Source organism: Hippocampus comes, unplaced genomic scaffold (genome assembly GCF_001891065.2).
Source record: "Hippocampus comes isolate QL1 unplaced genomic scaffold, H_comes_QL1_v1.1 scaffold96, whole genome shotgun sequence".
NCBI lineage: Eukaryota > Metazoa > Chordata > Actinopteri > Syngnathiformes > Syngnathidae > Hippocampus > Hippocampus comes.
The window spans coordinates 1,611,069-1,621,672 of record NW_017806074.1 but is presented as its reverse complement, the minus strand read 5'-3'; the positions used below and the strand labels follow the sequence as shown (position 1 = coordinate 1,621,672).

The following is a 10,604-nucleotide window of genomic DNA, read 5'->3' as shown; positions in this document are numbered from 1 at the left end:
AGTACTTGCCCCAAAATTCTTGCAGCTCTTTCGTTAGCCTCTTGGCAGCCTCACTGACCCGTTTTATTTTTTATCTTGATAATGTGACCAATGCGGCATATTTTCTTCACTTGATGTTGTCACTCTGTATGTTCGGTGGCATATTTATTGCAGTGGAAATTCTTCTATACTATCCCTCTGACTGGTACTTGTATCTTATTTTGGGTCATAATGTTTGGAAATTATCTTGGGCACACTTGGCATTTGAACATGGGTGTGCAGACTTTTTTTTAACCCTTTCACGCACCCTGTAACTTGATAACATGCTAAGCTGTCCACTGTAGTAACCGCTGTCTCTGAAAGGGTTAAAACATCGATTTCAAAATCCAAGTAATCAACGGATGAATTGCTTATTGAAATAATCGCTTGGTTGCAGCACTACTAGATATAAATATAACAAATATAAAACATTTATTTACAATATTATGACTGTAGACCATGCCGCGTTGCCATATTGTTGGATTTAACATATGGAACGCTGCAGTTTTAAAAAATTTTTATTTTTTAAGCCATGAAAAAATTTGCAGTTCTCATCTGGCCACTTATGCCATGCGAGTATGATGTAAGCATCAGCAACGAAGTGAATGCAAGACTTTCACCAGCACTGAGAGCCACTATATTGACTGATAGGGACTTGGTCTTCAGCATAGTATGGCTGAGACTTTGCTGGCCTCCATGCAGCCATGTGTCCGTGTCACCAAGCTTTTATATTTAGTCGGGTCGGACATTCACTCGGCGAGACCTCAGCGGCTTCGGGTTTCGCGTGCGTAGAGAGATCACTGTCAGCGGCTCGTTTTTCTGAACCCCCCCGGAGGTCGAGGCTCGCCGAGCTTTTGAGGCCCCGACGCCGGGCCTCGCTTTTCACTGTCATCGGCTTGCAAATAATGTGTCGAGTGTGAATAGCTGGGCTTGTTATACGTCTCGCCCAGATGGAGCAGGTGGTGCGTCGTGTCCTCGCCAGCACATTTTGTCATCGCACCTCCCGCTTCTTTATTAGGAGGGAAGAAAGCTGACCTCCTTTAAACTCTCCGACCGAGAGGGCCCGCGTGGTGTTGAATTTCAAACAAAAGTGCAGCGGGGGGTTGGGCAGAGAGAAAGGGGGTGGCGTGGTGCGCGGCTCCCAAGCTGTTTGGAATTCACAAGGCGACATAACAAGTTGAGAAGCCCTCGTATCCTCTTGGAATTGATTTCCCGTTGGGCCTTGAAAATGAACGCTCCCAACAAGCCACTTGTGTGCAGCGCGGACAGGAAGCAGGAAACAATTTATCTGCAATCACCAAGGCCATAAACAGAACAGCGAGAGCAGCATCATCAAGAGAGACGATGCGCCCCCTCAGAGAATCGCCATTTATAGACGTAACAGCGAGAAAACTAATCCGCACGCAGCCATGCTTCTTGTTAACTTGAGATTTTGCGTTGCGTCAGATAGCACCTTGCCAATAAAGCAAAAACTGTCGGGATGGCCAATTGGCTACATTCAGTGATTATTGGTTGTATTCATAAATACCCGTAAAAAAATAATAAAATAAATAATAATAAAGTTAATGAGCCCTTTTTTTGTGCCCGGCGCATTCGGTCAATAACAAGCTTAAATAGACACTTTTGCTACAATAAGTCGTCGGGTGCATCGTTCGCTCAAAAATGCCTCTCATTTTCCATGGGGGAAACAATCGGGTGGTCAGTATGTGGCAAAAACTAGTACCTCTAATAACCTCACTTCATAGACGCCATCATACACATGAAAAGGAATTTTGTTGCTAACCAAAACAGCAGCACCCACTGAAGCACGTTTACGCCGGCTGCAATGAAATGTGGAGATTTGACTCATGTTGTGCCCCATTAAGTGGTCGGGATAATGGATGGATGGACCTAAAAATGTCAAGACTTACCACAAAGACTTTTTTCTAACACAGTGGCAAAGATGATTATAGGCTATTTGGAGTTGGTGTGTTTAACAACGGTTAGCGTTCCAGTGGACTCTGACGCACGGTTACGCCATAATGTTGTGTGAATCAACATTTGTGGCTTGGGGAATTTTTTTTTTTTTTTTTTTGGGGTTTTAAATTCTACCTTGACATGATGTGACTTGTGATGTATTGCTAATGTTGTTGAAAATACTAAAAATGCCTCTGCATGAATAAATAGCAATATGTAAAATACTGCAACTGCCGCCCTAATACACAACTAGTTGCTGTATTTCAATTGTCTGGTTGCACTTTGCTTTGTCTGGTTGGAGAGTTTATCGTCTTATCATGTCAACACTCATCTGGAAGTCATTGTCCTTGTTTGCGCACGTGTGTTGATAAGAAAACATGCCTGCGTGGCTGTTTAACAGCTGTACAAACCCATGTTATTTTCACCCCTGACCCTCTGAGATTGAAGTGCAATGATCCTTTTTTTTTTAATGGGGGTAGGGGGGTCGGGGTCGTTCAGCCAGATTCCCAGCATGCAGGCTGGAAGTCCGGCGTCCAAAACGACCTCCGGCGTCGGATGGTTTGTGTTCGTGCTCTGCCAACGGGGCAAAAGTGTAAAACGGTGTCAGCGAGCTCTGACCTGCACGAACTAGTTTGGATGGAAATGAAGGCGAGCGGCCCCTGCAAAGCCGCACGGGGCCAAAAGCAAATCTTGCGACACTACAACCCAGTGACACATACTGCCTGCTCTTCTCATTAATTCTGCACACAGCATTAACATGATCAAAAGTCCCGTAACAATAGTTGCTTTTATTTGGCCATTTTTTCCCCCCTAAAATTGTTTCAACCTTTCTTTATATTTTTATGACGGTTAGTAATGTTACAGGGTTATTTAACACTTGGCCAGTACTGTTAATAAATCGCTTTTATGGTGGCTGGAACCAATTAACTTGATAATATTTCCTATGGGAAAAGGGTTCTCTATTAGAACAACTCGCAAATCAAGTTGTGTTTCATTTGGGATGTTCCTCTCCTTTTTGTGGCTTTATAGACCAGGTTGACCTACAGCCAAGAGGGAAACATTCCCAGGAAAGGACCTGCTACTGTTCCAGCCTCGCTGAATCATTTTCCATCAGAGCTGAGCTTGTTTTTTTTTTTTTTTTTTTTTTTTCTTTCCTCTCTACGAGGTTTGAGGGAGACATTTTGTACAGACGTCTTGCTGTCAGGTTGCGTTGACAGCGGGAAGGCAAGCTGCCTGCTCTTGGAAGGTTTAGGATGACGGCCCGCCGTCGCCCGGGGGCGGATCATCGTCGTCAGCGCCCCCCACCCCCGCCCTCCACCGCTCCATGCCGGAAAAGACGTTCCCAGCCGAGACGCGCACGCCGGCGCTTCATTCAGCTGCCTCGCACAACGGCGTTCTTTTATCCGCTGCCTTCATTTGAAATGCTAAGAGCAGCGCAACAGGCGGAAGCGTCTCGCGACGGATCAAAGCGACGCCTTTGATGCGCCTCCATTCTCTTTCTCCGTTGTTCACGAAGCACGTGATCGCTATCCTGCACGCCGCATAAACGCATCCCCCGTCTCTAATTGCCCCCCTTTCTTGTTCCACCTTGATCCGCCTCCATGCTGCCCGTCTAGAGGGAGATGGGAGAAAAAAAAAGCCGCTTCCCTTTCCTGCTCACGCCATCATTTTACGCTTTCGATTCCCCACCAAGGTGCTGCGGCACATGAATATGGCGTGATTAAGGGCGCGACAAAAACAGATTTACATCGCAACAGCGGTTTTGATTGAAAATATGCGAAGGGATTTTAATGTAAGCTTTTGTTATGTTGTTAATTATTATCATTTTATTTTTGAGTATTACAGTATAGTGTTTCACGTTAAGGTAACCTGAATTATATTCTCTTTAATAATTACTTAAATATGTTTATGTTGAGAACGTCTGATTGGCTGAAGGAAAGCAGGAAGTGGTTTAGTAGCCGGAAAGAGGTGTTCTCGTTGGTACTGCGGAGGCAGACGTTGAAAAATAAAAGCTACGTTCAAGCGAAGTCCATTTCTCCTTTTTGCCCATTCTTAACGTAGAGCCATCCATTCCAAAACTACGAACCCCTCAACTTACATTAACATGGAACTGCCAATGTGGAGTAAACAGTTTGAACTGGGCTATGTCGTTCGAACATACTGCAAAATCGTTCGAACAGAATGCATTCAAACAACTTTATCAATACGCATCGAGCACAAACACAGCTATGAACCCATGTTCCATAAACACCTGTATTTCGTAGTTAAAATCTTAAACACAAATCACCTTCACATGAGCTTCATCGATGTCATTAGCTAGCATACTCGCGTAAATAAGACGCTAGCACAAGTTGACATGATGTCGCGCATGGGTAAACATTTTTGTCTGTTGTTGTGCCAGGTGTCATGAGATTTTTGTTCATGTAAAATGGATGTCTCAATAACGGTTGGTAAACAATGCCTCATCCTGTCCCCTACTACAGATCACTGGCGCTATCCTGCTGGCAGTTGGAGTATGGGGCAAGTTGATGCTGGGCCCGTACATCTCGCTCATCGCTGACAACTCCACCAACGCTCCCTATGTGCTCATTGGCACCGGGACTGTCATTGTAGTTTTTGGCCTATTCGGATGCTTCGCCACATGCAGAGGAAGCCCATGGATGTTGAAACTGGTAAGAAGCTAACGATACCCTCCATGCATTGTGCCAGATTGAGACAAATTCCCTCCACCATCGCGGGAGTTGCATAAGCAAGACTAATGGATAGTAAAAGTGCTTGGGCCCGACCGATTATAGCACCTCAAACATTGGACAAAATAAACGACCAAATGTTTCATCCAATCTAATAAACTGGAGCAAAAACGAGCTGAAATAATTCCTGTTTTCATTCTTCTCCTTTCAGATTTACACCAAAATAATGTGATGCCATCTAGTGGTTGACAGTGGAAGTACACCCAAAATGCATGAGAGGCAGGAACTGTACCATTTTAAAAAAAAATCTGTGAAATACTGGGACCCAAAAGCCAAATCTGGAAGATAAGATGGAGAGGGAATTATAGCATTTCAAGTTTTCAACGGTGTAGTATTGCACTGCATCTTCCGAAGAACTGCTTTTAATATTTCGATGTCACTACCCAAATTATCGAAGAGCTCAAAACTGAGCCTTATTTTGCTGTACAGCGAGTGTTTCTCAGTCGTGTTCTTTCTCCCTCTGTGTAGTATGCCATGTTTCTGTCGCTGGTCTTCCTCGCTGAATTGGTGGCCGGGATTAGCGGATTTGTCTTTCGCCACGAGGTCAGCGTGCGCTTTATTTCAGTGCCAAAGTCGAGAAAGTGTCAATCCAAAACCACTCGTGTCGTGATGTCATTTTTGCACATTTCGCAGATCAAGGGAACTTTCCACAGGACATACACCGACGCGGTCCTCAACTACAACTCAGAGGACGAGGCGAGCCGCGCTGTTGACAACCTGCAGAACAGAGTAAGCCTACACAAGACTGGTTTATACGTTAAAGATCAGCACAGTGTGTTTGCTTGCAATTGATTAAATCAATTTCCTGCAAATCAAGGCAAATGAGGAGATGCGAACGTAAATATGCACTAAACACTTTTTAAATAAAGCATTATACACAGCTTGAACAATAACACCGGGCTTATAGAAAAATGAAAAAAAAATGTTTTTAAGTGAAAACATATTGCACATGAATTCAATAAAATTGGTACTGAAATGTTTAAAAATAAGTTTGTAAAGATTAAAACCAAATGTAGTTAATTTAAAAGTGAAATAATATCAGAACTGAGAGAGATGAACATTGCACTCATGATAGGCGTACCACACGGATCATTACTGATACCCTGGTTAATTTCTCTTTATAGTTATTTGAAGGTAAAGCTATATGACTTAAAACAGGGGTGTGTAAACCGGGTCCGTGAGGGCCCCTGTCCAGTATGTTTTAGATGTCTCCCTCCTCCACTCCAACACACCTGATTCAAATAATCAAGATCATTATCAGGCTTCTCAGACCTTACTGATGAGCTGATCATTTGAATCAAGTGAAAAAAATGACTAAACCAAAAAAAAAAAAAAATCAATACACACTTTGAGACTTGATTGCAATTTGTGCGTATGCACCTTCGTAGCTGCGCTGCTGCGGCGTGTACAACTACACCAGCTGGTTCGGCAGTGTCTATTATCCGTCCAACGGCATTCCCGCCAGCTGCTGCGTGAACTCCTCGGACTGCAACCCTGGCGACCTCCGTAACGCAACTGTGGCCCCCAACAAAGTTTATCACCAGGTTAGCGCTGCGCTTGGGTTTCACACACACACACACGCACGCACGCACGCACTCTGCATGAAAAGGTTTCACAGTTGTGTTGTTGACATGTGTTCTGATGCGTGTGTGTGTGTGTGTGTGTGTGTGTGTGTGTGTCTGTGTGTGTGTGTGTGTGTGTGTGTGTGTGTGTCTGTGTGTGTGTGTGTGTGTGTGTGTGTGTGTGTCTGTGTGTGTGTGTGTGTGTGTGTGTGCGCGTGTGTGTGTGGGTGTTGTTTGAATGCAGGGGTGCTATGAGCTGGTCACTTCGTTCATGGAAACCAACATGGCCATCATCGCAGGCGTCACCTTTGGCATTGCCTTCTCACAGGTAACGTGGACAAAATAAAAAGGATGTTAATAAATACTCCTTTTTAAAGTTTTGGACTATTTTGATGTTTTATTGGAATGTACTTGGTAGAGAACAAACAGATTGTTGTTGTGTTTTTGTGCGTGTGTGTGTGTGTGTGTGTGTTTTTCAGCTTATTGGCATGTTGCTGGCCTGCTGCCTTTCCAGGATCATCACAGCCAACCAGTATGAGATGGTGTAACTGACGTCACATGGCAGGTGGGAATGGGGGTGTGACTTTTATAACAAAATGAATAAATAAAATAAAAACGTCTCCTTTTGCCATTAATAATTCCATTGTCTTTTCAGTGAGATGAAGAGAAGATTAAAAAAAAGACACCGAGACTACTTTCTTTCCTTAAATCATGTTCGAACAGTTCATTTTTCCCTCCCTCCGTCTTGCTGCCTGTACCGTGGACATCATGTACAACACGTAGGATCACGTTAAGCCTCATTCCCACTCACCGCTCTGTGTGCCACACAACAACACATTGTCACACTGGCACTGACTGCACCGAAGGCTCGCTTTTTGCACACATTTGACACTGTTTTAATAGATGGGTGTAAAGTGTGTTTAAACGTCACGATTAATACGGGTACTGGACTCTTGTTTTCAAGGAGACGGAAGAAGAAATTTATTTAATCTGCTATCAGACGGTAGGGGGTGCTGTTGCACTGCAGTCTCTTTTTCTTCCCCCACTCAATTTGTGAACGAAGCGCAGGAACTGTGCGAATATTAGGACCACACCTCGAAGAAAATCAAACAGTGGTGAGGGGGAAAAATACTTTTGAAGCTTTTTTATAAATTTGGAATAAATTAAGTTTTATTTTTTTCAAGAATCAAAGTGGTGTTACGTGAATGAGCAACACTCGCACGCTGTAATGTTTTAGAACGCGTGCTTTTTATTGTCGTTACGGTTATATTCTGGTCAAGCTTTTTATTTTAAATAATTACTTTTGTGTGTTGGGATTTTTTTCCTGTTCCCCCCTAATTTTAATACTCGTTAATATTCATTTAAAACAAAAATGTATTATGACTATGATTAAATATTACAAATTTTCTCATTCAATTTCTATCACGAAATATTATAATTACGACTCCGAGGAATGTTACAATTTTATTTGCATAAAATAATTAGTTCTTTTTTTTTCCTGGTGAAATTATGAATTTTTATTGAACTATATTTCACTAACTTTAATTAATTTACATTTACATTTCTGACTTAATTCTTGATTACGAGAGTTTTTTTAATCAGGACATTTTAATCATCATTCAACATTTTTTTGAACTTCTCCAAGTTGTCATTTTTCTCTCAAATTAGGACTTTTTATTTTGGTCACATTTAATCTCCCAACCCTTCTCTCTAACTTTAAAAAAAAAATCTCCAAACGTTTTTTTTCCCCCTCCCATAATTTTCTGACATTCTTTGATCATAAATATTCTCATAATATTGCATCTTTAGTTTTAGCACAAAAATCATTACTTTTTCTGAATGTTCTGACTTTAGTATGTAATAATTAGACTTTATTCGCATAAAATTCTCACTTTTGTCGAAGTAAAATTCTGATTGTAACTGTTCTGATACAGCATTTAAAATTTGTTCTCATTAAATAACACAATTTTCTCGGATTCTTCCAATATTTATTCTCCAAAAGTGAAGACCTTTTTTTTTTTTTTTGCTTGTTATGCAGCACTACGTTTCAATTGAACTTTGATCCTCAGAGTGACAGTGTCATGTGTGTGGCGCATCAACAACACGCCGCTTTCATCATCATCATATCTGTAGATATGTACTGTAAATGCAATTTATAATAATAATAATGATGATGTAATGTTTAATTTGAATATGTTAATTGGCTGTGTTTAATCTGCTGTTTAGCCGTAAAGTATTTGTTTGTACTGACTAGTAATTTGTAGTGGCTGATGTTCTGATGTAGACTTTTAGTAGGATTTGGCATTACAGCTTCAACCAGTGATTCCCCCCCCCCCTTTGATTTAGGGATTTTTTAAATCACTTCTCAGTAACTTTTTGGCTGTATTTTTTCTTGTTCTTTCAGTGGCTCTTGAGTTGTACTCTGCTGTTGTACATTGCTTTGAGTACATGTATGCTCTTTTATCTTGTACATACTAAACAAAATCCAACTGTAATGCCATCCAGCTTTCACATGGGGTCACCACACACACACACACACACACACACACAGGTCACCACACACACACACACACACACACACACACACACACACACACACACACACACACACTACAAATCACCATACTGTCTAATATCAACAATGTCACCATCAGTGGTCTTATTATCAATAAACTGACAAAATGGAACATTTGTTTGTTCAAGATTGGTCATTGCTGTAATAATGTAATTTATGTTGAAGGATGACACTGAGAAGACTCATTACATGTAATTTCATTTTTAAAAACGTTCATGTAATGGTTGTTGGTCTGTTCTTGGAAGTGAGGGTGTCACATTATTAATTTTTTCATCAAGTACTGCTTTGGTGCCATAGTGCGGCATCTTGGGGTCAAGGAATTTAATTGAAGTGAGGGGGTGCGCTTCATTGAGTCAGGCTGCACCATCTTGTGGCATCTTATTCAATTAAAACCATTAAGCGAGGGGCCTGTCAACTGTGGATTTCGCTCTTCGCAGTGTTCTGTCTCTATAACCCTGTATATACAGCTGTAGAAAAACTTAAGACGCCCAAAAAACAGCCTTCTTTGTGTTGTGGCCAAATTTGATTTTCTGCAACTAAATGCTTCAAATGACAAGGGAATTCCCTGTAACTATTCAAGTGTACAAGTGCTGCTCAAATTATGTTAACAAGGAAATTGGTGGTGGGCCGGGGGTGCTTGAAATATCTACAGGACCGCAAAAAAAAAAAAAAAAAAAAAAAAAGAGATTTGGCAACCGGATGTAGGCCCCCCTCGGGCCTCGAGTTCGACACGTGTCCTTGGGAGACGAAGCAGGCGGCTGCGTGTAGTACCGCAGCCGTTCGCTTGAAGGCGCTGCGGCTTCAGGTGAAAACGTAACGTCCGAGTGAGCGCGAGTGAGGGGGAGAGGAAGAGAGCGAAGCGAGGGAGACGCTGCGCGGCGCTGCCTGCATCCATAATAAGGTCGGCAAAGCGGCGAGATGATGGGAAGGAGAGGCTATTACTCGGCGAAGCCCGGGCTGCTCGGGTTCGCTGCAACCTCGTTACACAAATTACCGGCGGAGCGGCGCGGCAGTGGGTCCGCTAATGGAGCGTGAGTGCCGCTGGCTTCCGCCCCCCAGCCCCCCCAACCACCGCCCCCGCCTTTCCCTTCCCTTCCGCCCCCCTCCCCCTTCATGCCTGATAGAGGCCAGAGGGAGACATCCACCGGGGAAGCGCGATTAGTCTGTCTTTTAATGTCTCTCACGCGCATACACGCCAACGCAGCGGCCGGTCATAATCAGCAGCAGCGTTAGAGTGAAACAAATGTTCGTTTAATTTCAATCTATGCTGTCGTATGCATTTATGAAAAAATAAATAAGTAAATATATATATTTATGCTAAACTACGCTGATGTGTAATTAGCGAGGGGTACTATTTAGAGGTGCGACTGCACGCCCCCCCCCCTTAGTAATTCACCGATTCGCAGACTTCGTGTTTACCTCGCAGACTCACCGATTCACTGCTTTTGGCCAAAGCAGGTATTGCTTTGTTGCAATCGATTGCGTCTTGGTGCCAATGAACGACAACAGAACCTTGGTTTTCATCATTAATCGGTTGCAGAAAGTCGGATTAAAATTGGATTGTATGAAATCTAAAGTTATATTTCCCATAGGAAATAATGTATATCCAAGTAATCCGCTCCAAAAATACATGGTTGCTTTGAGTGCTCTGGTGGTAGTGAAGTCAATTCGACTCACTCACTATAGGCAGCAGTGTGGCAAATAGTGAACAATTCATCAAAAAAGAGACTTCAAATGCCTCTA

The 10,604-nt window shown here is 42.6% G+C and overlaps 1 protein-coding gene across 1 annotated transcript; it reads left to right on the top strand.

Moving 5' to 3' along the window:
- The first annotated feature begins 4,342 nt into the window (after window positions 1-4,342).
- On the top strand, window positions 4,343-6,958 carry tspan7 (tetraspanin 7). Its single transcript, XM_019894429.1, has 8 exons — window positions 4,343-4,346; window positions 4,426-4,646; window positions 5,193-5,267; window positions 5,358-5,453; window positions 6,113-6,268; window positions 6,531-6,614; window positions 6,766-6,851; window positions 6,942-6,958. The coding sequence occupies exons 1-7, from the start codon at window positions 4,343-4,345 to the stop codon at window positions 6,832-6,834; spliced, it is 705 nt and encodes a 234-aa protein (XP_019749988.1). The 3' UTR covers window positions 6,835-6,851; window positions 6,942-6,958.
- The last annotated feature ends 3,646 nt before the right edge of the window (window positions 6,959-10,604 follow it).

Excerpts from the sequence above, each read along its gene's own strand:
- tspan7 (XM_019894429.1), top strand. Across the intron at positions 4,647-5,192 it reads GCCCATGGATGTTGAAACTG|TATGCCATGTTTCTGTCGCT; the intron begins GTAAGAAGCTAA and ends CCCTCTGTGTAG. Across the intron at positions 5,268-5,357 it reads GATTTGTCTTTCGCCACGAG|ATCAAGGGAACTTTCCACAG; the intron begins GTCAGCGTGCGC and ends CACATTTCGCAG.